Source organism: Sinocyclocheilus rhinocerous, unplaced genomic scaffold (genome assembly GCF_001515625.1).
Source record: "Sinocyclocheilus rhinocerous isolate Xijiao unplaced genomic scaffold, SAMN03320098_v1.1 scaffold576, whole genome shotgun sequence".
Classification (NCBI taxonomy): Eukaryota; Metazoa; Chordata; class Actinopteri; order Cypriniformes; family Cyprinidae; genus Sinocyclocheilus; species Sinocyclocheilus rhinocerous.
Window position 1 is genome coordinate 2,963,646 of NW_015662167.1, and position 22,995 is coordinate 2,986,640.

General features: G+C 37.2%; 2 protein-coding genes across 2 annotated transcripts in view; both read right to left on the minus strand.

The window, feature by feature from the left end:
- The window catches only part of LOC107727830 (constitutive coactivator of PPAR-gamma-like protein 1 homolog), a 26,476-nt gene extending 20,413 nt beyond the window's left edge, over positions 1 to 6,063 (minus strand). The window contains exons 1-4 of the mRNA XM_016537842.1: positions 5,205 to 6,063; positions 2,879 to 3,125; positions 1,912 to 1,994; positions 922 to 1,050 (exon numbers count right to left, since the gene is read on the minus strand). Of these exons, the coding sequence (XP_016393328.1) occupies positions 922 to 1,050; positions 1,912 to 1,994; positions 2,879 to 3,125; positions 5,205 to 5,678 (933 nt within the window). The 5' untranslated portion in view covers positions 5,679 to 6,063. The remainder of the gene's footprint in view (positions 1 to 921; positions 1,051 to 1,911; positions 1,995 to 2,878; positions 3,126 to 5,204) is intronic.
- Positions 6,064 to 8,366: 2,303 nt separating this feature from the next.
- LOC107727791 (cas scaffolding protein family member 4-like) lies at positions 8,367 to 21,579 on the minus strand. Its single transcript, XM_016537781.1, has 7 exons — positions 21,443 to 21,579; positions 14,072 to 14,476; positions 12,812 to 12,883; positions 12,012 to 12,125; positions 10,575 to 11,861; positions 9,101 to 9,184; positions 8,367 to 9,002 (listed from the first exon to the last, which is right to left on the minus strand). The coding sequence occupies exons 1-7, from the start codon at positions 21,446 to 21,448 to the stop codon at positions 8,589 to 8,591; spliced, it is 2,382 nt and encodes a 793-aa protein (XP_016393267.1). The 5' UTR covers positions 21,449 to 21,579; the 3' UTR covers positions 8,367 to 8,588.
- Positions 21,580 to 22,995: the final 1,416 nt, after the last annotated feature.

A 22,995-nucleotide genomic window follows, 5' to 3' on the forward strand; every position in this document is an offset into this window, starting at 1 on the left:
GAGGAGGGGGGCATTTTTTAGACATTTTTCAAAAATATATATTTATCATTTAATAAATGCATTATTATAACATCAGTACTTTTTTAAAAAGAAACATCTAAAAGCAATATGACCGTCTCAAATAACTCAGTCAATATCAGGCATTGCATTTGAGCATGAAACTAAACTGGTACTATGCAGCGCATTCACCATGTTAATAAATGCTAATATCCCAACACATCTTATATTAGATTAATCAGATATTACATTTACATTTAGTCATTTAGCAGACGCTTTTATCCAAAGCGACTTACAAATGAGGACAATAAAAACAGTCAAAACTAACAAAAGAGCAACAATATATAAGTGCAAATGACAAGTCTCGGTTAGCCTAACGCAGTACACGTAGCAAGGTGTATATAAATATATATATATACACCTTCACACACACTCACTCACTCACTCACTCACTCACTCACTCACTCACTCACTCACTCACTCACTCACTCACTCACTCACTCACTCACACACACACACACTTTCACACACACTCACTCTCTCACTCACACACACACTCTCTCACTTACTCACTCACACACGAGCTCAGGGTGCCGCCCAAAGTGCTGCTTTATCCAATCAGACATTTATTTTTTCCACGATTATCGTTTTCATGATCGATCATCACTGTCACGGCCGAGTACTCGATCGCTGTTGCACATTCCTTATATATATATATATATATATAGAGAGAGAGAGAGAGAGAGAGAGAGAAATTAAAATCACAGCCTTTCCAATTTGATAATCACACTAAGCCATATCGCGATTTTGTTTTTATTCCGATTAATTATGCAGTCCTACATGGGGTTGAGTAATTGATGACAGAATTTTCAATTTTGGGGTGATGTATCCTGTTAAATGTGCTACAGTAGTGTGTTATCTTACCTGGGAGTGCTTGAATATGTCTTTAGCAATAGCTTCCAGGTCATGGACATCTTGTAGGTTGCGGACATAGTCTGCCACGGCTCTTATGACAACATCACATGGAGGAAGAACGAGTTGGTGGGCACGGACCTGCATCAGAGAAAACAACCCATCACACTCCCAGCAAAAGCTCCTTCTGCTTAAAATGTGATGGGCATCATAGGAGTACATATCTGACTGGGTACAGTCCGACAAATTTACAAAAACACACATTAGGTTTATCTGCTTAATTGACAATGCATATCATAAACTGCCACTTAGAGGCTTTTTATACAAGTAATTGCCAACTATAGACACAAACACAGACATATGCTAAAATGAATTGAGAGTGATAGCAACAAAAAGTAAAGAAGCACGCATAGAACTGTAAGTCAGGTGTTAAAATCGAGTATAGCCCACTCTATTCCTGCTCACAGTGAATCAATAAAGCCATATGTCAAGCAACGCTGACACTAAGAGAAGATAACAGAAGGTTACGCATGAAGCCATTCCTCAGCTCAACTCTTTCCTTTCTAATCGCAGTGCTCAACTGTTTGGCCGAAATTCAAAGACTAAGTATTTAAAACCAAAAGGGTACACGTTGAGGACAATGCTGAAGTGATTTTGCATGGTCCTGATAAGTTATGTGCCAGACCTCATTTCAATGGAAACTGGTCACCACGGCTTGTAACTGTGGGAATCTAATGAGAACTGAAGTTTTATTTTTGCACCCTTTAAACATGTATTAGTCAATGTAGAAAACCTTGAAGTATTTGAATTATTATACACAACACATTTATTTCCACTGTGTGACGCATTCACAAGTAAAAAAGAATATTCAACTGGAATACCAGAATGGAGCAAGACTGAATGCATGTTTGCAAAACGGTTCTTAAATAGCTATTTGGCTATTCAGTGCTAGGTATTATATAAACACGTAAATGACTTTTTTTTTTTTATAAGTGGCTTTACCTTCAAGGATGCTAAAGGGTGCTCAGGCCCAAGTAAACTCCAGTGAAAGGCAGCCAAGTCTTCATCAGGCAGTATGTGATTCCCTATAAAAATAGAATTTAGTTATTTAAGCATGTATTGCAGAAGTACTAACTTGTAAACGTCATTATTGCAGCTGGAAAACATTTATCAGCCATGAAATTTAATGATTTGAGACACTATTGATAACATTTGAGCCATTCTTCTACTGCATTAGTAAATAAAGACAGTCAAGAAAGTTTGAATTTCATTAGAATTAATTATAATTGCCTTAAAATAAAAAAATACAAATTAATATAGTCAATAAAAATCCATTCACAAATGGCTTGCACATCATTTTACTTGCCTTATCTTACATGCACAAAGTTTGGGGTCAGTTAGATTTATTAATGTTTTTGAAATAGGTCTCTTATTCTCACAAAGGCTGCATTTATTTGATCCAAAAAATAAATACATAAATAATTCAACAGTAAAAACTGTAACATTGTGAAATATTATTACATTTTAAAAAAATGTTTTTTTTTATTTTTATGTCATTTACTCCTGCAATAGCAAAGCTGAAATTACTCCAGTTGTCAGTGTCACATGGTCCTTCTGAAATCGTTTTAATAAGTTTGCTGCTCAAGAAACATTCCCTATTATTATTGTTGAAAACAATCGCATTGCTTAGTATTTTTGTGGAAACCATGATTTTTGTGGAAACCAACTTTTTGTAACTATGTACATAACACTTTCAATCAACTTAGAACAACCTTGCTGAATAAAACTATTAATTTCTTAACGTATTGACCCCAAACTTTGCGTAGGATAAAGACAAACTATTTTGTCTTCAGAAAAAAAAGGAACAGCTGAATCATTCACAATATGACTAAGAACATGCATTAGGCAAATAGGGCCAGTGTAGATGTCCCTTTGACTTGAAAACTGACAGGCAATCCTACAAACCTACCTAAAAGTGAAGCAAAAATGACAAAACGATTTGGATTGAGATTAAGTTGCTTGGCAACTTCGTGCATCAGGTATTGGCTGGTGGTGAGGCTTTTGCCGTTGCGGCTGAGTTTGAGAGCATGGGCACTGAAGTAGTACGGGATGTTGCACAGGGCGTAATCAGAATCATAGGCAACCAGGCCATGGAACCCATTTTCTCTAAATAAGGCAATCACTTCCTGGTGATGATCCTCGATGGTCTGGACAACCTGAGTGAGGAAGCAAATTACAGGAAGGCTCATTAGAAAAACAAATTTACACTGATGAGATTGACTATTATACTGCAGGCTTTCAAAGATTTCCATGAAAGGATGTGAGGCACGATTAGTCTGGGAAATGTTATTTCTAATTGTATCATATAATGGTTTCTCTGTCAAATGCTTTAATTGATTAGCACTATTTGAACGAATCAATGAAGAGATGATTCTTTTTAAAACTATACATTGAGCAAGAGGATGTTCACTGGGCTTTAACTGATAGGAAACGAAGCTTGACTCGTAAACAAATTCATTTTTAAATCATCATTTAAAAATCATATTTCATTCATATTCTGCCCCACATTTCATAGATTCTCAATTGATCCAATGTTTATGAGTATAGGAGATAAGTAGAAAAAAATCCTAGTAGTATAATTTTCCATGCCTGCATAAATATCAATAATCCATACAATATTTATGCTAAAAGTCCTCTGAAAATTAACTAAATAAATAAATGCAAATAAAAGCATTCATGGGCAAGAATCTCATAAGTCATGTATCTCTCTGCTCAAAACAGGGCCAATAAACTTAGGGCTGCTAAATCTCAGCAGAAGTGACACAAGGAGCATGCAGCCAATCACAGAACAGTGCTTACTATTCTTGCGTCACAAGAGTGTGACACATCAGCCAATCACAGCAGAGCAGAGGTGGCGCTTCCTTTTGCCAGCACAACCTACTACTACATAGCTTCATTTCAGCAGTCATACATACATGCATGTTTTTATTCTATTCTGAGAGGTTTGTATTTGGTTGTTACTGTATAAGGTTATTAATGTGTAGACAGGCATTGCACCTTTAATTATTGTTGAAGATCCAGAAAACATATTTAATAGTTTTTGTTATTATACAATAATTACTTAATACTGCATTGCTTGATTTTTAAATGTTGTCTTTTTGTATTTATTCACTTGTGCTTACTTTTAATCAGTTGATTTGATTGATTCTTCTGAAATATCATTGTAAAATAAAGGTGTAAAAATGTTAAGTATTTTTAGATTTGCATGCACTGTTAGGTGCATTAAAATATTTGACATTAAAAGACAGGCACAGTTTTGGATTTGCCTTTTAAACAAATTTCTAAAACACCATCTCATATACTAACATGGCAGTTACATCCTGTACTGCTGACATCTCTGTTCCCCAAATGCCTGTGGAAATGAGATCTGATCAGATACCAGCAGCATGTCGTACAGATTTGTGCCCAAGATCTGTCTTCCTCTGCACACCCACCCCAAGCATTTATGTACCAAAAAGTTGGATCCCTGCTTTAAAAAAGCATCTTAAACCAGTCTGAGCTGATTTGCTGGTCTGTATGTTGTTCTAGAGAGGTACTGCAGGGACTGCAGATGCAAAATAGCCTTCTGGCTAATTCTGGCACATTGTGCATTTATGTATTGTTGATGTGCATTGTCCCTGTTAAATAAACCTGAAATAAATAAGTATTGGGCAGTTTCAGTCGCTCAGTCAGGGAAAAACAAACCAGCTGCTAATCTAGGTTTTAACATGTATTATGATTTAAGACCTACACTGATTTACATACGAATAATGCAATTTCACTTACAGCCAAGTTTGGTCTACTGGCTGGTTTCAGATTGGTTTTGGGAACTTTTCAGCTTGGCCAGGCTGTGAGACCAGCTTAAGCCAGCTGCTGATCTTGGTTTTAACATGTCTGTTTACATGAATAATGCTACAAGAAAACCAGGCTAGGTCTTGATTCAAATCTGAAGAAAACAGTTTCACGGACAGCTTTGATTTGCTAGTCTGGTCTAACTACTTGTTTCAGATGGGTTTGGGGAACTTTTCAGCTTGGTCAGGCTGTGAGACTAGCTTAAACCAACCAACTAAGACCAGCAAACCATCTTAAGCTGTTTTGTTTGTCTAGCTACACAACAAGAAAGCCGTCTAGGCCACCTGCTAGCTGACAACCTACTGTCTTGTAAGACGAGCACTTCACTTGATCTGGGTCTGGTTCTGCTAAGCTAATGGCTGCATGTCAAAAACACAGCGAGCATCTGTCGCTAACGTACTCACCCCGATGTGGAACCTGAGGAGCGCCAGGCGGATGCAGTGGGCCATACACACCGGGGGCAGGAACCAGACCTTGGGCGGCGGGGTTCCCTTGTTCTGGACGTGGCTGACGATCTGCTGGGCGGTCTGCCTCTCGTTCACCTGTCGCTTGACCCACTCGTGGAGACGGCCTTTCTCCAGGGCGCCATTGAAGCACACTAGCAGCTCGATGTTGCCGTTGAAACAGGCTTTGGCGAGGGCGGCGAGGTATCCGAGCATGTGGTTCCACTGGCCCCCGCTCACCCAGTCGGTGTAGAAGCCGCCGTAGAGCCGGTGCAGGCAGTTCTCGGCGTCCACTAGAAGCCGGAGCGGAGTTTGAGGGGGTCTCTGCCGGCCGCCGCCGACCAGACTCCCGCGGGCGAGTTTCTGGAGCTCCACCGGCACCACGGCATTGGGGCAGTGCTTCTCTATGTATTCCTGGAAACCCTGCACACCCATGACTGTTGTTGTACAATATGATATCTACTGTTATTTCGGGTTGAGCAAGAACGTAAAATTGTCTGGAGGAAATGGAGACAAGAGTGAGAGAGAGTTGCAAGCAAGCAGCCTCTCCCGAATGCTGAAAACCGGACTGAAGAATATTGCGGCGGATGTGGAAGTTGATCAATCGAAAATCAGTCAAATCGGAGATGCATCTGTAGTTTTTGGTGAATTGTTTTTTTGGTTCATGGCTGCAAGCCGCCATGTGCACCCTTATGGAGCCATGTCTGTGGTCTGGATGTGTCTGGTGTTGAGGGGAAAGAGAGGAGCGCAGAGACGCAGGGCACGTACAGTCACACCGGAGGAGGAGTCTGGAGTTCAGTGGGCGCGGTTCGCTGGGAGAACTGTTGCATGTTATGATCTGTTTTTATACAGTGAGTCTATGGTTATGATACTCTCACTATTATAAAACGTCTCATAATGGCTAACTGTTTTAAAAAAAAATATATTTCTCAAAACCATTTAAAAGTTAGTAGTAAAACTAGAATTAGCAACTTCTATATTCTTCCATTTTAGTACTGGACATTTTAGTCATGTGTATTTTCTAAATAACTATTAACTTTCTTTTAACTTTCTAAGTAAGGATCCATTGTTATTAGTTAATGATTTTAAAATTTACAGCTTTTTTAATACTTGGGGTCCATCTGTTGGTTGAGGGTCTGGTAGGGTACAGCGAAACTAAATTGTTTCCAAGTTTCAGTCCATAGAGGGCGCCAGTGCGTTATTTATATTTGACATTAGAAGCCAGACATTTCTCATTAGCAGACAATTTTGCACATTCATGATAAAATATTTGATCTAACACATCTAGTAATTTGAACCCTTTTAATGTAAAACAGCTAGAGGACTTCAAAGAGATAGTTCTCTCCAAAATGAAAATTCTGTCATCATTTTCTCACCTTGATGTCTCTACAAATCTCTGACCTTTTTTTTTTCCTCTGTGGAACTTAAAAAAGATATTTTGAGAAATGTCTGTGGGGTTTTTTAATCTATACAATGGAAATCAGTAGTAACCAAAACATTCTTATGTTCTTATATCTTCTTTTGTGTTCCACAGAAGAAAGACAGTTATACAGGTTTTAAAAAAAAAAAATCTTGATGGTGAGTGAATGAATGATGACTTGGAATTTTTATGTATTTATTTATTTATTTTGTGAACTATCCCTTTAACTACTAGGCTATCACATAAGACATAAACAGTCTTATAAACAGTCAAAAAATGTTGATAAGTAACATTTTATTTGTGTCTAGAAGAAATATTTTCACAGACATAATCATATGTGAAAAAACAGAATACTACATTCTTACAGTGTGTGCATATTGAAAACTAGAACATTGACAAATTATACAAAAAATTAAAATTAATTGTATTGAGGAAATATTTATATTTTGCTCAAACACTGAATTTTCAGACACATAATATAGTCATCTACATACATTTTGTCTATTTATTATGACCAAAAATCATTATACAGTGTCGGGCATTATAAAAGTGCAATTTTTAATTTAAAGTCTGAGGTTTGGCAGAATGAGAACACCACAAAGAATAAGACTAATAGATGCCCCAGGTCATGTTTAAGACTGTTACTGCATTACGGTTTTTAAAAAGAGCAGATTATCCAAAAATTAACATTCTATGACAGAATTTCCATTTTTGGGTGAACTGTCACTTTAACATCTGCACAGCTACTAGCACGTTTTCTGCTTTGTCTTCATGTGTTTACATGCACAATGACAGTGATTTTGTGTTCCACAGAAGAAAGACAGTTATACAGGTTTAAAAAAAAATAAATCTTGATGGTGAGTGAATGAATGATGACTTGGAATTTTTATGTATTTATTTCTTTATTTTGTGAAGTATCCCTTTAACTACTAGGCTATCACATAAGACATAAACAGTCTTATAAACAGTCAAAAAATGTTGATAAGTAACATTTTATTTGTGTCTAGAAGAAATATTTTCACAGACATAATCATATGTGAAAAAACAGAATACTACATTCTTACAGTGTGTGCATATTGAAAACTAGAACATTGACAAATTATACAAAAAATTAAAATTAATTGTATTGAGGAAATATTTATATTTTGCTCAAACACTGAATTTTCAGACACATAATATAGTCATCTACATACATTTTGTCTATTTATTATGACCAAAAATCATTATACAGTGTCGGGCATTATAAAAGTGCAATTTTTAATTTAAAGTCTGAGGTTTGGCAGAATGAGAACACCACAAAGAATAAGACTAATAGATGCCCCAGGTCATGTTTAAGACTGTTACTGCATTACGGTTTTTAAAAAGAGCAGATTATCCAAAAATTAACATTCTATGACAGAATTTCCATTTTTGGGTGAACTGTCACTTTAACATCTGCACAGCTACTAGCACGTTTTCTGCTTTGTCTTCATGTGTTTACATGCACAATGACAGTGATATTGCTTAATAACCCAACAACGACGTAAGTCCATGCAAACACTTCAAATAATGTTCTTTTATCGGGTATATACATTTTTTTTACTGTGACAGCCAAACCTGATTGCAACAGATTTTTTAATTTTTTATGTAAACACCTTAACTGGTATTTGTACAAAAGCTTTTATTCTTGCATCAGCGTACTGTTGTGCATGTAAACACATCATGTCATTATTTGAGGTTATAGTTAAAAGTTGTCCCTTTGTTACCTTTAACGCTGCCTCCTCATCCAGACTAACAGGTTGAACAAAAAAAGGAGCTTGTTTTAAGGGTGGCTTGTTTAGACTCGCATACAAATCACACAAATTGAGATATTTCACAAATACCATTTTGTCTTCACCAGACCACCTCCACACGATAAACTGGGCAAACAGATGGCAAACTGCTGCTCAGACGTCCAGTGACATTCTGAAGTGCTGTGCCCTTTGAGCCAGCTCTTTGGCAATGTCCTGCGCCTCCTGGAGAGCCAGTTTGTCGGGGAAGTTCAAAGCTGCCTTCTTGGTCACCATGGCCAGTTGCTTGAGATGGGCACACAGCTGATTGCTCATAGACAACATTTCCCCGCTGGCCTCTCGATTTTTAGCTTCACTACACAGAGTGTTCACGAGTCTTTGGCCCACCATGATGACCAGCTTGCTGTGGGAGATGAACTTTTCAGGGGGCTGTCCATCATTCAGGCTACTTATAAACACACTGATGGCCTTCTGAATAGCTCCAAAATACAGCCGGCAGTGGTCAGAGATGGAAGGCTTCCTGGAGGTCTGGAGTGGACTGCAGGGGTTAACGGACTGTGATTTGGAAACCTTTTGAAGACACAATGAGTAATAAAATGGTTAGAGAGTCTAAATCAATGAGTTAATGCAATACGGTGAGCTGTACTGGGAGGGTCACAAGTTTATACCTGTTTTTTCAAGGTATCACCATTCTTCTTTGATTTAAAACTGCTTTTTGCTGGCTTTGGTTGTTGGTCGAATTCTGTCTTTGTCTGTTGAAAATCAATAGTATTGGTTAAAAGTTTTAGGTAAACAGTATTATTGTCCATGTCTTGTATAATTTACTCAACATGACACAACCAGTCAAAAGGTTGGAGTCAATGAAATTTTTTTTTTAAAGAAATTAATACTTAATTCTTAAGCAACAAAACATCAAATCGATCGAATGTGACTGTAAAGACATTTATAATGTTATAATAAATAATTTTTCAAATGATAATCATAAGAAATGTTTCTTAAGCAGCAAATCAGCACATTATAATGATTTCTGACGGATCATGTGATACTGAATTCAGCATTGCATTACAGAGGAATATTTTAAATAGTGCTGTCAAATGATTAATCGCGATTAATCGCATCCAAAATAAAAGTTTTTGTTTACATAATATATGAGTGTGTACTGTGTATATTTATTATGTATATATAAATACAAACACATGCATGTATATATATATATATATATAAGACAAATATGTTTATATATTAAATATATTTATATATAATATAAAATATAATAATATAAATATATAAATGCACATGCATGTAAATATTTTCAAAATATATACTGAATGTGTGTGTATTTATATATATACATATATTATGTAAACAAAAACTTGTTTTTTGGATGCGATTAATCGCGATTAATCGTTTGACAGCACTAATTTTAAAATATATTAAAATATAAAACAGTTCTTTTAAATTGTAACAACATTTCTCAATATTATTGTTAATGGATCAAATAAATGCAACCTAGGTGAGCATAAGAACTTTTTTTCTGGTTGCTTTTTTTTATTACCAACCCCAAACTTTTGAATGGTTGAGTATACAGATAATATTAATTAATGCTTATAAAAATTTACATGCAGGGATTCAAGATATATCAGTGCCATATCATTTATCACTGCAGACATTAGAGATTAAAACAATAATATTTTCTCATGCATGTTCATTTCTTCTATTTTTACATTTCGATTAACTTTGCTGTCATTAACACAAGTCAAAAAAATAATTTAATAATACTATTACATGTCATCTTTAGTAAACTCCAAAATGAATATCCATTTTTCATACTGTACATTATAATGTTGTGATGCTTAAATTCACTTGTAGCATTTAAACTATTTAAATTTTTGTTAGCATGTTATTTTTCATTTTCTAATTTATTAAGATTTAATATCGAATTTAAATGTATAACGTGATCAATCACCTGTTGTATAAAGGCATGTGGGTTAAATCGAAACCTATGTGATAGTCTGTTATTAAATGTTTGTATTTTTGGAGCACAGGTGTGCAGACTTTTTTCTATATTCATGAACATTTAATACCAACCATTTATCAGTAATAGGTCATAACATGAAAAGAATTATGGTGTGATTTGCCTACCTGAAGTTGGACATAGTCACTTTCATCTATTCCTGAGTCTACCATTGATTCACTTTTGCTGTGACTTCTCCTTTCAGACGGGCCTATATTCTCCACCACTACTGGTTCCCTAGCCGGGACTCTGAAAAGAAGCTTTCCATTTGCATTCAGGATGGATACCAGCCTCTTCACATCCTCTGGTATGGTTCGAGCCACCATAACAAATCGCTCCAGGTGGTCAGGTGTCTGTGACTGGCCGTCATCCTGAGCTAGCGTATCTAGCAGCCAGCCCAGATCTCGCAGAGTCCTTGCAGCCTGCTGAAGGATCAAGCCCGAGTCTTCAACGATGGAGAGCTGCTTCAGAAGTCTGGTCTGCAGGTTGAAGTCTGTCAGCCGCTGTGCGTTACCTCTGACATCCAAGGCGAAGTTCAAGAAGCAGGTGACGGAGTCAGTCACGTCTTCGGTGGCCATGCGGATCTGATGGAGGTGCTGACTCAGATGCTCTTTGGTTCTCCACTGGCTGCTGACGAACAGCATAAGCTTGGGCACAGATTGGCACACTGCTTCTTGCAGATCAAGCAACCTGTTGCTGGCTTCCTCCTGTGAAAGTGTGACCTCACGCAAGGGCTCAGGTTCAGGAGAACTCAGCATGAAAGAGTCGCATGAGCTCCTGGAAGAACTGGAAGCTGTGGAGGAGCTGGACACCGTTGAGCTCCTCTGGTGGTCTTTGTTGTCCTCATCGTCCCTTCGAATCGTCCCTTCCACAGGCTGCCTGGACGTTGTTCTGCCCCTTGAGGGCCAATGGTGAAGTTGGTCATACATGGGTCCAGGTTTATCCCTGTACTCAAGAGATTCGTGGGTCTTTTTAGAGTCTGTTTCAGGAGGGCTTTGCTTTCTGGGTAACACTACAGGGCTCTCTGTTTGTTTAAGGCAAGGTGGGACATCATAGATGCATGAATTTGTTGCATTCCCAGTATCTGTACAAGACTGCACCACTGCATTGCTCGGTTTAGGGATATCATAGAGGGGCTGGATGGGGCCATGCCTGTTTTCAGGCCAGCTGTGATTTGGCAAAGTGTCATAAAGCGGCTTGTTTGAATTAATAGTTTTGGGTGGCATGGTGCCATAGTAACAAGGTTCACATCCTTGTTTTTGGGGGGAAACAGGCATGTCATAAATCCATTCAGACTTACAGGGTTTTGGCATGGTGCTATAACCACATAGAGGCTTTTGAATATCCTCACTAATGGAGGGCACTGGGATGTCATAATTGGGGTCTTGGGAAGTCATTGGGGGTAATGTGGCGACCTAAAAAAGAAGCAAATAAATAGCATATTTCACTTAGAAATAGTTCACAAATTGATTCGATTCAGCTTCAGTACTGAATCAGAGTTCCGTTAGTGAAGACAGTTTTTAATGTGTTTGTATGAGTTGCTGTACAGGCGTTACCATGCTTACTCTTTTCTTGGTTGCAGTCGCACATCTCGCACTTTGCAGCAGTTCATATCTATTATGAAAGTCTGTGTTTGACGTCACTGATGTTTTCCTTTCCAAAGGCTGCAGTGTAGATGGCTTTAAAAGACAAGTTACACAATTTATGATGCTTAGTTTGATCAATATCATTTGCAGATTATTTCACAATCTTCTCAGTCTTTTAACTGAATAATCGAAAATGACTAGTGCAAGAGTTTTTAAACTTTTCAATGCCGAGGACCCCCAAAAATAATGTTTTCATGTACAAAGACTCAGAGAATTAAATGTTATTCTGTAACATATTTAATTTTAGTTTCCAAAATGTAATAATGAGTTTTAGTATTGCCACTGTACTAATGTGAAAGACAAAACAAATAATTAATTAAAAAATAAATATATTTTCCAGACAAATTCAGCACATCTTTTTTCTGCCTATTCATATTAGATGCATAAACCTGAGGATATTTTCAGTTTTCACAATACACATTTTTCTCTATATTATTTATTTGATCATTTTCTATATTTTAAAATGATATCTGGATTTGTTTTTTATTTATGCTGTATTTTTATACTGATCAAACAATGTCTGTCAATAAAATAAATTGTGCGTAAAAATGTTTTCTATAATCATTGATCATTTCTACATTTTGCTTCTTCTTTTTAGCTATTTTTTTCTCTCAGTTTTTCTGCAGGCCCTCTTGCAGACCTCTAGGTGTCCCATGACCTCAACTGGAAACCCCTGGGCTACTGAACAACTCAAATAATAAAAACTCAAGAGGACTTACTGTGAACAAGGAGGGTTTTCTCACCAGGCTTGGGACATCATATATTTCTGTACCAACTCTGGCTGTTAAAGCCTGAAAAGAGAAAAAGTGTAAGTATAGACGCTAAACTAAACAAGCAAAAATTTGAATACTCTTTGGAGATGACAACATGGTCCACTTCTTAAAGCGAGACGGGATCATTTAAAGTGCTGTACACTTTACTGTGTGCCTGCCCAATTAACCCGGTTTTCTAATTGAAGCCATGCTACACATAAGCTGCTAAGGTTAACAATTCTCCCTGAAGCAGGAGGGGAAATGGGCAACATGTGAACCCAGCCACTACACCTATTACACAGTAATTGCACAGACACTTCCCTCTCTCTCTTTCTTTGTGTCTTTCTATCTCACTCTCTCTCTCTCTCTCTCTCTCTCTCTCTGGGGTCCCCAGCCATAGATCTTCTGGTTGCAGTTAGTGGTGTCTGAATTCTGTCTTTGCTACTCTTTTACAAGCTCATAAAGCCCCTGTGCTACATACCTGTCCCCACAGAGAGAGGCCCCTGGTCCCCATCTGTGAACTCTTTGCCAGCAGGGTTTTCTGAGACATTGCTTATTGTTAGCCTCAGTTCAACATATAGTCTACTAAATCATCTAAACATTCAGTTCTCCCTTTTATATTTTGGAATGACTGGCTATTGACATTTCATGGAATATTTAGTGAATCACGTGTAAAGGTCCAATAACTTTAGCGTCCACACCAAAGGACAATAACGTAGTTCATTATAAGCGCTGTTAATATGTCGTCTGCCACTTTAAATGCTTGAGGTCAAAGTCAAATGTATTCTGATTGGCTGTCAATGTTTTTTGTCATTCATCGGCTGGGAAAAAAAAATCTAATCCGATTCCAGATTCTGAAAGTTCTGTTTATATGAATCCTAAACATTGCAATCGACTTCACATATATTTTAAATGTATGTAAGCATATGTAGCACAGCACTGTACATTATATGCAAGGCATTTTTAAATCTGATTACCTGAATCTGAATAGTCAGATTATGAATAATCTGAATTTTTTCCTATTGATCAGATGATTTGAGGTCTACACCACCTGTTTCAATCCAGTTGAAATTCATTCGGATCAAGCTTAGTTGGATTTATTTAGGTGTTTACATGAAGGCATCTCAGTCTGATTGAGCCATCAATCTGATTATGAACAGATTATCTGGGTACATAAAAACATAGCTACTGATAGAAAATGTGCTGTTGCTCCAGTGAGAGACTTACATCATGAGGAGACCTGATTCCTTCTAGATCCTCTTGTGCCGTGTGCTTCTCTGGTGAAGAGGCAGCTTTAAGGGGCACTGTATATATTGTACTCATTTCTTCATAAATCGGAATCACTGGTGGCCTGCTAGCTTTTGGAGTTTGATAGATGTTCTGATGGCAGTGGTTGCTCAAGTAGTCCCTCTCTGTACCCAAGTTCATACAAAGTTTCTCAGCCTCTGCTGGGGAAAGCGGAGCCAGGCGGTTCGCTGGTGCCAGGCCCTGACATCCATGAAGAGCACACTTCCACCAGCCGATGCTCTCCGCCACGTTCTTCTCCAGCACCATGATGATGTCACCCTTGCGAAAGGCCAGTTCATCCTCAGTTTCGGCTGTGTTGTCATAAAGAGCTCTGGCAAACAGCGTCTGAAGGAAACAGAAGACATAAGATGTGAGAGAAGGGCCTCTAAAGACAGCTACTGGTTAGAAGAAGATAATGAAGGACCACCATGGATGGCAGTGGTGTCTTGGAATTGGATTTGAACAAACAATGGCCTTGTGTGACATGGATAATGGGCCTTTGCGTAACTAGGCACAACTTCGTAGCCTTGCTGATAGAATCCCTGTGAATTTGTTCCCTAGATGTCCTCTGAGACTTTGTTCAGATAGGCAGTAAAAATCCAACACAAATGTTTGTTTGTTTTTTGTAGTCTGAGCAGACTTTTTCTCTTTGTATTATTGAAATATATTATACTGCCATTATCATGATATATGCTCTGATAATGTGGTTTTGTTCTGTCTATAAATACAAAAGTTTGGGGTACATTTTTTTTAAAGAAAATAATATTTTTATTCAGCAAGGACGGATTAAAATGGATCAAAAGTGACAGTATATAGGTTAAATGTTACAGAAGATCATCAATAAAATGTATCACAATGTATTTTCAACAAATGAACACCAAATAAGCATTTCTGAAGGATCATGTGACACTGTAGACTGCTGAATATTCAGCTTTGCCATCACAGGAATAAATACATCTTAAAATAGTAAAAAGTTATTTTAAATTGTAATAGTATTTCACAATATTACTGTTATTACTATATTTTTGATTAAATCAATTCAGTCTTGGTGAGCATAAGAGACTTCTTTTAAAAAAACATTAAAATATCGTACCGACCCCAAGAATACGTCCGTGTGTTTGTGTATAAATAAAACTTGAATGACCAAAACATTTCCGGAACCTTGTTTGAATGCGTTCATTTTTGCACGTTTTTGTAATATTGAGTACTATAACTGAGAATGTGGGTGTCCAAAGACAAGTGAATGGATGAAATGGCTTCCTCTATGCTTGGGTTTCACTTCCTGCAACAGTATTCTTTAGAAAATTCTGTTTAACAGTGGGAAACATTGTGAACAATGAATCCATTCAAATAATTTTTAGCAGAACTCTGTTTGTCTGTGAATTCAACAGTAGTTCAAAGAGTTTGATGCTCAGGTGCTTCAATTGTCTGTACGGTTATTTATAAACAGGCCCTCAGACACACACAAACACCTGCACCTGCAAATCATACAGTAAACAAGAGATTTGATGCAGGTGATATCTGGAGAGCCTCTCACTCAGCAAACATTAGCAGTAGCACACACACATGCACACACGCTTCTACTATGTGCACACATCCCTTTAAACCCATCCCATGTGCTCACAAATTCCTCAGCAGCAACAGTGCACATGCTTAAAATTAAACAGCACTGGAGCATAATAGAAGAATACCTTTCATGAACATGAAATGTTAGTGGTCAGAAATCTATTTATCAGTCACTTAACCTTATTCTCAGTTAAATAAAAAATACATACCTACAACATAAAGCAAAGCAAAACCAATTAAATGTCAAAGGTTATAAGCTGTTTTTCATTTTTCATTAAATGTAAAGTAATACAAATCTGATTATACAATATTGTCTGAATATACTCAATCTTTCCTCATTATAAACTACAGTATGTGACATTTACTATGCTGTGTGTGAAAAAGTAAAAACGTTTCATTTGGGCACAATACATGCAGGCATGTTTTGTTAGTTGCTTCAATTAACAATTCAGTAAAACATGTATTATTTGATTTTTAATTCTGTCTAAATCATCTCTAAATCACCTAACCCTAACCCTGTATATATAATTTATACATATGTAATACATAATATATGTATAGTATTTTATATTCTACACACATATATCATTACAACACTTTATTTTAAGGACCAATTCTGACTATTAACTAGATCCCTATTAGCATGCATATTACTAGCATACTGGCTTTTTATACTTATAAAACACATATTTGTGTCTTATACTGAACTACCTTACTAATTATTAATAAGCAGCAAATTGGTTTATGGAGGGAAAAATAGTGAATATTTTCCTATTCTAAGGTATAACTATTTATATAAACAGTGTGTACATATATATATAGCCCCCCCCTCTCTCTCTATATATATATATAGGGAACATATTTTATTATATATGTTTTTGAGTACAATATTACAAACAGTATTTTAGAAATTATTTTATTTTACTTTTTTCTTAATACATTTAATCCAATCACTTTTAAAAAAAGGTGAAAAATTGAAATTATTTACAGGTGCTGTAAACAGACATTGATTCTCATTTACCAGAATATTCCTTAAAAAAAAATTACATTTATTTAAATTAAAACACTTAAATATAACTACTAAATTGAAGAGCTGTCTGCAGAAACAGGTGATCACCACCTCTTCAATGTAATGTACATGTGTGTGCGTGTGTATTCATGTGTGTGCAGTAGCTGATGTTCAGCCCCCCCACCCCATATCCTCTCCCCCGACACGCCAGCCTTCCTTCCTCAAAGCTCCACTCCCCGCTGATAAGAGACGGATGCAAGCGCTGCCTTAAATGGCTCATGGACGGATCCTCTGCGACAAAGCCTCTATTCAGCCCACATGGCTGACATACTGAGCACCAGTTCCACTCGCAAGCCCTCCAGTCGATTGCAACGTGTGCTCTGGTTAATGCACGCTGACCACAACAAACCGCAGACCCTCCTACACTGATCCACACAGACCAAAGCACACCAGGGCCAGTCCCAGCATGCTTTGTGTGTGCATGAGAACTTTGTGTGGGCTGCAAATGAGAGCACCAAACCCAAGTTGCACCTAGCTTACTTTAATAGTAGACATGGCATGAGGTGGTTTTGTTAGCATACAAAATAATAGGATATGTATTTCTTGTGGTTATGTGTGAAGGGCCATTTCAGTTGTTTTTTTTATGTAGCACAATGCTAACTACAACAGAAAAACAGCAGAGTTTTCGGAACATGTACAATAATACAATATGCCTAATTTGCATAGAAAAGAATCACTGAATTTACACCGAAAAAGAGTACTTGTAATACAATAATTGAAATGTATTTTTTTTATTTTTATTTTTTTGGTTACTGAATATGCAGAAACAACCACGTTGAAAAATGGTGTAGGATTTACTTTGAAACTATTTTCACTCAGAAATGGTCAATTTTACTAATTACAAAGAAGCATCAAGTAACACATTGAATTTAAAATGACATTAAGTTAGTTTTTTTTCAAGTGTACTCTAATGCAACTTAAAAATAAATAAGTAAATAAGTGTATATATATATATATATATATGTACGTATGTATATATTTTACAGTGTAAGTAAGTATTTTGTAGGTTGGTAGGTAGGTCAAAACTCCATTTGAGACATATATCAACACTGCCTCAACCAATGGCATGAGTTTGGGGCGGGGCTATCCGTTTGCACCAGCCAATGGAAGAAGGGAGACTTTTCAAGAAAAGCATTATTTTTGCAATTCTGTTTTGTGATGCTGGTAGCACAGAAATTAGGGTGTTTTCACACTTATTAACATATTTCTGCTAAAAAAAATGGTTTGAACATTGTTCACACTGTTCACTACAGATAAACAGTCTAAACAACAACATTTTGTGCTCAAATAGTGTGTGCTGAAATGGTGTGACTGTAGTGAATTTGCCCCTGGTCAGTACAACTGCACACGTGTCTTAAAAGGGAAGATTGCTGAGTGTGTACATTTCTAAGTTTGTGTTTGGAGTATGTGCGTGTGTACAGTGAGAAAGGAGGTCAAATTCAGCTGGGATTCCAGCACACGCCTGCTTGTGCAGATCAGACTGGGACAGCTGGCCTCAGCTCTCAAGAAGCAGCTGTCTCTCTGCTTCATGTCTCTCTCTCTCTGCACATACGGGATGAAAACTGATATGCCATACTGTGCTTTCACGTAATGATAATTTCTAGATTTGTAGCATTTTATCAATATAAAATTTATTGCACAATTCACTAGAATACCTTCGGAGCAATATTTTTGAATGAAAAATATATATTTTATATATTTTGGTGACACACTATCAGACTTCTTTCAAAAACATTAAAAACTGAATCAAATTAAGATTCATTACTTCAGAAAACTACATACATTCCTATGAACATGTGTCGGAAGTGATCCATAAGTGTAAGTTTTTACAGTAAGAATGTGTTCACACTGCAAAATGTGTATTTAGTGTGTGAAAGAACTTCCCATTCACTTTAACCCCTCAACCTAAGGGTGAAAGTGCAAAACCCCAGTGTCAGCACTCCTCAGCAGAGGATTCTACGTACAAGGCAAAAAAGGCTTGCTTTGCAAAGAATGACAAAAACACAGACGTCAGATCTTTTCATCATTAGCACTTTCTAATGCAATATCCATGAACCCACAAAAGAAAAACGTTTTTGTCCATACAATGAAAGTCAATGGGGTCCAAAACAACCTTGGCCCTCATTGACTTCCACCGTATGGACAAAACCACACAGAAACTGCACTTTTCCCACAATTTCCACTTTTTGTACTCTAAAGAAAGTAAGTAAGTAAACTATCCCTTTATTTGGAAAATTGCACACATATCTGAGATGGCAAATAAGCTGTTGATGAGACAAAGTGGTCCATATTTCCAAAGGAAGAATATTTTTGAAGTGAGAGGATTGCTTTGACAAATATTTATAGCATGCTCACAGGGTCACTGGCTCAGGCAATGAGCATCTCTCTTCACAGGGACAGGAAGCTGCCTTGTTAAGATGATATATTAGACTTTCCCACACTGAATGAGTGCATGAGTATGCACCGATGTAGGCCGTCTGAGATGTGCTTCATGCAAATAGTGTACCCAAGAAAAATTCCACTTGCTTTCCAAGCTCATCTCATAGTTTAAAGGGGTCATATGATGCAATTTCAATTTTTCCTTTCTCTTTGGAGTGTTACAAGCTCTTGGTGCATAAAGAAGATCTGTAAAGGGACGAAGCGGAGTTCAGTCCGGGGTCGTCGCATGTGGTTGCCGCAAGCCCTCCGGACGCTCCTTCGTCGGATCCGCTGACCCCTTTAAAGGCTTTTTTAGAAGTGGCAACTTTTCTCCCATGCATTGGAGAGTAGTTAACAAGAAGCAACTTAACTATTTTTTCTTTTGGTCAAAGTTGTAATGGGCCAAAATACAGACAATATAGCAGGTATAGACGAGGAGAAAAAAAAAAAGAAAAGAAAAAAAAAAAATATATATATATATATGTATATATATATATATAGCCATCAGGTCTGGTTCACTTTGCAGCTTATTGAATTCAAGAACTGACAGCAAGGGACTTTCTGACCAATATGCAAAACACATGTTTTTTTAATTTGATGTGATAGACTGGAGTCGTGTGGATTACTGTGATGTTTTTATCAGCTGTTTGAACTCTCATTCTGATGGCACCCATTCAGGATCCAATGGTGAACAAGCGTTATAATGCTGAATTTCTACAAATCTATTCAGAAAAAGTAACACATTTACCCACATCTTGGATGGCCTGAGGGTGAGTACATTTTCAGCATATTTTCATTTTTAGGTGAACTGTTTAAGTCACTTAAAAGTATTCACCATGCCTTGGGGAAGTTTGTTAACGGCTCTCTGGAATACTTGACCAATAACGTATAAAATGTAACCTAATAACATGTTGACTCTGTTTGTTTGATCAATGACTTTTGATTGAAGGAAATAGAAAATAGAAGTTCTTCAGATACGTCTACTCTTTATGGAAGTGTGGGTGAGAGGAAAAAGGCCAGTCTGTGGGTGTGATTTTGCCACTAATATCTGTCACGCCACATCGCAGATGATTAAAATACTTGATATAAGGAAGATCACAGAAATGACCAAAAGGTCAAATGTCAAAGAAATTTGTAAGTAGCAAAAATTAAATAAACTTTCAGGGTCGGTAAGGTTTTTCTTTTTGGAGAATTCAGCAAGGATCCATTCAATTGATCTAAAGTGACAGTAAGGACATGTCACAAAAGATTTCAAGATTCCAAAGAGATGCTGTTCATCGAATGATTAAAGAAACTCTATCCATCATCAAAGAATCCTGAATCCTAAAGTGGCCGATTATGTTTCCATTAGGTCAGTAGAGAGTATTGAGGCTTATATTTCACCATTTGTTGATCTACAGGTGTACAAACCACATCAATATGTGAAAGCAGATCAGGAGTAAGTACAGTAGATCACTCATTTAGACATAAACTTTTCTGCATTCTAACCTAAAATCAATTCCTGTCCTGACCAGTCTAGTCAACTGAACCCAGCTGGATATAGAAACAGACAAAATATATCAAACTAGCATCAAACTCACTTGATACTCTCAACGTCACATTGGTAAACATATAAATATTTTGTCACATGTGATGTGCAACATCTGATCTGATTGGCTTTGGAATTATAAGAAAAGACATATAAAGGTGCAAACCACAGCCATGGTTGGTAGTGACAAATAAAGTTCAGCAGTTCAATATTAAGCTCTTCACTAACAGCATCAGATAACCATAGACATATTTACTCATATAGAGATGGGACTTGAATAGTGAAAGTGCTAATATCCATCTTTAATAGTTAAAGTTTCCCGTACCCTCTCCAACCCAACTCGACCCTAGTTTCAAAAGAAGAGAGCATGTTAACGACAGCCATAAAGTGCCATTCTCTTCCTTTCACGGTATCACGTTACAAAGCACCTTCTGCAAATTTGTATTACGCCTTCTGAGTCTATACGAGGCTCAGGGCGTTGAGGGCAAGGGTTAGAGCTGACACCACATCTGAATGGTAAATCCCTGCAGTTGGTTGTAAGCAAGCAACAACAAAAAACTATTGTACAAGAAAACCGGTTCCTTTTTGAAACACTGACAGCAGGCTAGTATAGGTTCCTCTGAGAAATCACTTAATGTTACTAGTTCATTCAGGGTCTGAAGATGCACCTAAAGAAGTGATGTGTTGTTTCTGAAGATGCTAAGTTAATTTAGAAGTGAACAATACTGACCTCCATCTCTGAGATACGAATCCTATGATCAATCAGTTCTTAAATCCCATTCAAAAGTCCATGTAGAACTGACAGACACAGTAAAGCATCTGTACTTCTGTTTGCTATATTTCTATGTTCTCTGGTCTTCTTGTTGCTCTGTGTCACACACACACACACATTGCCCAAATAAACCCAGAGTCCAGACACTTCACAATAAGGGGCGGGGAGTGCAGCATTCACTCATGACATGTGTCTTGCTCTCATGCACGTCAGCCAATCCGAATCCCCTTTAACAACTGCTGCTGCACCTCCTCCAACTTCTATGAAACTGTGAGAGAATATCTGTGCGTCTGATTTGAAAAAGCAGAAGTTATTCAGACTGAATGTAGGTTCTTTTCCAAAAGAAAGATGCAGTCTTTTCAGTATTATTGTTACTTTACTTCCACTATTTGTTTTACAAATCTATTTTAATTTTCGCCCGCTCACACGAGCTGATTTACTGTTTCAACGGGACAGATTCTTCAGTGGACAAACTTTGTTGTCAGGACAACAGATGGAGCCCCTGTAAAGGGCTGATGGGGGTGGGACACCAATGATATACAACAGGGGTTCTCAACTTGTGGGTCGTGACCCAAAAATGGGTCACAGCTCTGTTCCGATTAGGTTGTGGAGAGCACTGAATAAAACATGTTACAACATGTTAGATGCAAATAATAAAATACAAATAATATAATAACTGTGTAAAGTTACACTTCCATCTGTCATTTTTGATGTCAAAGCACTCCATCACACTCTACACCAGTGTTTCTCAACCGGGGGTACGCATACCCCTAGTTGTCTGTCACGTAATTGCAGGGGGTCCGTAGAATCATTACAAAAATGTTTTTATTATTATAACCATGAACTGATATATACATGCATGTTTTTTTTTTATATATATCTGTTCTAGATTCAATGTAAACACTATGCTTTGGCAATACATTGTAACAATTGTCATGCCAATAAAGCACACATTGAATTAAATTGAATTGAGAGAGAGAGAGAGAGAGAGAGAGAGAGACAGGTGACAGCGTCAGCAGAACTAAGTGTGTGTGAATACCTGGGTCTGTCTTTCTTCAGGTCAACTCATATAATCATGAAAAAATCAGTTTGCCATCAGTTGTGAGAAGATGAAAGCGATATCTGTGTCGTTGTATCCTTTCAGTATTTAAGGGGATTTCCCACGACTGTCGTCAGCGCTGTTCAGTACACTGAATCAATGGCATTGTTCTCTATGAAGTGAAATATCAGCTTCACTGTAACCCATGTGATGCGTTGATTGTTGATTGAGCCTTGTAAACTGGCACTCAAAGTAAATTAATGTCAACACCTTGTTTCATTCATGAATGAATCAGCGTTTTTAAGTGTATCCATTGAATTCATGTTTTTTAATGATGACTCACTCGTAAAGTCAATCCATTGCAGCCACCTGCTGGTGTAACAATGCCTGACAGCCCAGCGCTGATACTGAAACATCACTATATAGTCAGTGGCATAAAATGGTCATAAAATGACAATAATATTGTTTCTCG